Source organism: Zalophus californianus, chromosome 3 (genome assembly GCF_009762305.2).
Source record: "Zalophus californianus isolate mZalCal1 chromosome 3, mZalCal1.pri.v2, whole genome shotgun sequence".
In the NCBI taxonomy this organism is placed as follows: Eukaryota; Metazoa; Chordata; class Mammalia; order Carnivora; family Otariidae; genus Zalophus; species Zalophus californianus.
This window is the reverse complement of record NC_045597.1, coordinates 157,224,881-157,227,110: the sequence shown is the minus strand read 5'-3', so window position 1 is coordinate 157,227,110 and position 2,230 is coordinate 157,224,881. Positions and strand designations below refer to the sequence as shown.

Genomic DNA, 2,230 nt, shown 5'->3' with positions numbered 1-2,230 from the left:
TTGTTCTCTATAGTTAAGAGTCTGTTTCTTGGTTTTCCTCTCTCCCCTGTCCCCCACCACGTTTGTTTGTTTTGTTTCTTAAATTCCACATGTGAGTAAAATCATATGGTATTTGTCTTTCTCTGACTGACTTATTATTTCGCTTAGCATAATACCCTCTAGCTCCATCCACATCCTTGCAAATGTCTTTCTTTTTTTTTCATTCTTACCACACTGGCTAAGATCTCTGGTTCAATATTGAATACTCATGATGGTGAATATCTTTGTCATAAAATAGAGAATATAATAAAAGTCATGGTAGTGGATATCCTTGTTATCTTACAGGGAATGTGTTTGACTATTTGGCATTAATTATAGCATATGTATGTATCTCTAAACAATGTTATTATACATATAACATGATGTTAAATCAAACTTTTATTTCTTTTTTTTATGGTGAAAAAATTTAGATTTAGCCGGTTGGACTCAGTTTGATGATCCCAATTTTGTTGGCAATGTCCATAGCATCATAGTCAGGAGCCAGTCAAATATATGCCTTCTTATCTCCATCAGGCCTGATCAGAATATTGACTTTGGCCACATCAATGTCATAGAGCTTCTTCATAGCCTGTTTGATCTGGTGCTTGTTAGCCTTGACATCCACAGTGAAAACAAGTGTGTTGTTGTCTTCTATTTTCTTCATAGCTGACTGGGTAGTCAGGGGGGACTTGATGATGGCATAGTGATCACACTCGTTGCTCCTGGGGATGCTCCTCCGAGGATATTTGGGTTGCCTTTGGAGACGCAGTGTCTTGGACCCTTGGAATGTAGGTGACATCTGGATCTTTTCTGTGTGACTGTAGATGCCTTTCAGCATGCTTTCTTGGCCTTCAAATCTTTTGCTTTGGCTTCGCCTTTGGGAGGGGCACCTTCTTCACCTTAGTCGCCATCTTCATGAAAGGGATTTCCGAGGTTCATTTCCAGGGGCTTATAGAGTCAAGTTTCCTCAGTCTTTTATCTCTGACAAAAAATAAAAAATAAAAAACCAAACCAAACAAACAAAAGAACCGAATAACTTAACTTTTGTACATTGATAGGTTTGTGGTTATTGTTGTTCAGGATTTTTGTATCTATGTCCATGGATGAGACTGATCTGGAATTTTTTCTTTTTTGTGACGGATCTCATATCAAGATATTTTAACATCATAAAATGAGGTGAGGAGTTTTATTTCTATTCCCTGAAAATAGTTATCTAAGGATTGAGGTTATTGTTTAAGTCATCATTATCCTTATTGATTTTTTTCTGCTTTATCTATCAATCATTGAGGTAATTATGATACTCTTTCGCTAAGATTGGATTTTTTTCCTCCTGTTGAGTTAGTATGTTTTACATATATAGTGAGTATTGAACATGTGGCTTTATTCTTAGTTCATTATATTGTGCTTTTTATTTATTACACTTTGAGTATTTGCTAAAATATCCCTATAAAAATTTGGGGGGCACAGCACTTTTTTTGAGAGAGAGAGCAGGGGAGGGACAAAAGGAAAGGGAGAGAGAAGATCCCAAGCAGGCCCCACACCCAGCAGAAGCCCGATGTGGGGCTCAGTCTCACTGAGATCATGACCTGGGCTGAAATCAAGGGTTAGCTATGTGACCGACTGAGCCACCCAGGTCCCCCAGCACTGTTCTTTTTGAAACAGTTCTTAAATTCTGCTTTAATTCCTTTAAAAGATATAATCAGTTTTCCTCCTTTATCTTGAGTCAATTTTGTAAGTTACATTTCTCTAGGAATTCATCTACTTCATATTGTTTTCAAATTTATTGTATAAAGTTATTTATATGAAAAACTAATAAATATTTATTGAAGATATATTATGAATATGTACTATACTTTTGTGTTCTAGATTCTATTTTTTAAGTTTTTTAACAGCTTTTTTGAGATATAATTAACAAACTGCACATATAAAAGTGTAAAATTTTTTTTTCAATTTGGTAAGTTTTATATTTGCAAACATCCCTGAGACCATCACCACAATCAAGATAGTGAACATTATCCATTACCCCAAAAGTTTTTTCATGTTCCTTTATAATCCTTTCAGAGTATTCCACCCAGTGCCCGTGAATTAAGAGTTTTTTTTCTAAACCGCCTAATGGTAACAGGCACTACACCTTTGTGAGCTCCAGGCACTTTCCTTAAATGCCTTCAAGATGTTCCTTTCTCTGGCCTCAGGTGGTTTCCTCACACGCATG

The 2,230-nt window shown here is 36.0% G+C and overlaps 1 protein-coding gene across 1 annotated transcript; it reads right to left on the bottom strand.

Moving 5' to 3' along the window:
• Window positions 1-523: 523 nt before the first annotated feature.
• Window positions 524-856, bottom strand: LOC113919212 (60S ribosomal protein L23a-like). The gene has a single exon (XM_035726908.1). The coding sequence runs from the start codon at window positions 854-856 to the stop codon at window positions 524-526; it is 333 nt and encodes a 110-aa protein (XP_035582801.1).
• Between the last annotated feature and the right edge of the window lie 1,374 nt (window positions 857-2,230).

What these genes read in the sequence shown, in the direction of transcription:
- LOC113919212 (XM_035726908.1), bottom strand. Translation starts at nt 856, where the DNA reads ATGCTGAAAGGCATCTACAGTCACACAGAAAAGATCCAGATGTCACCT.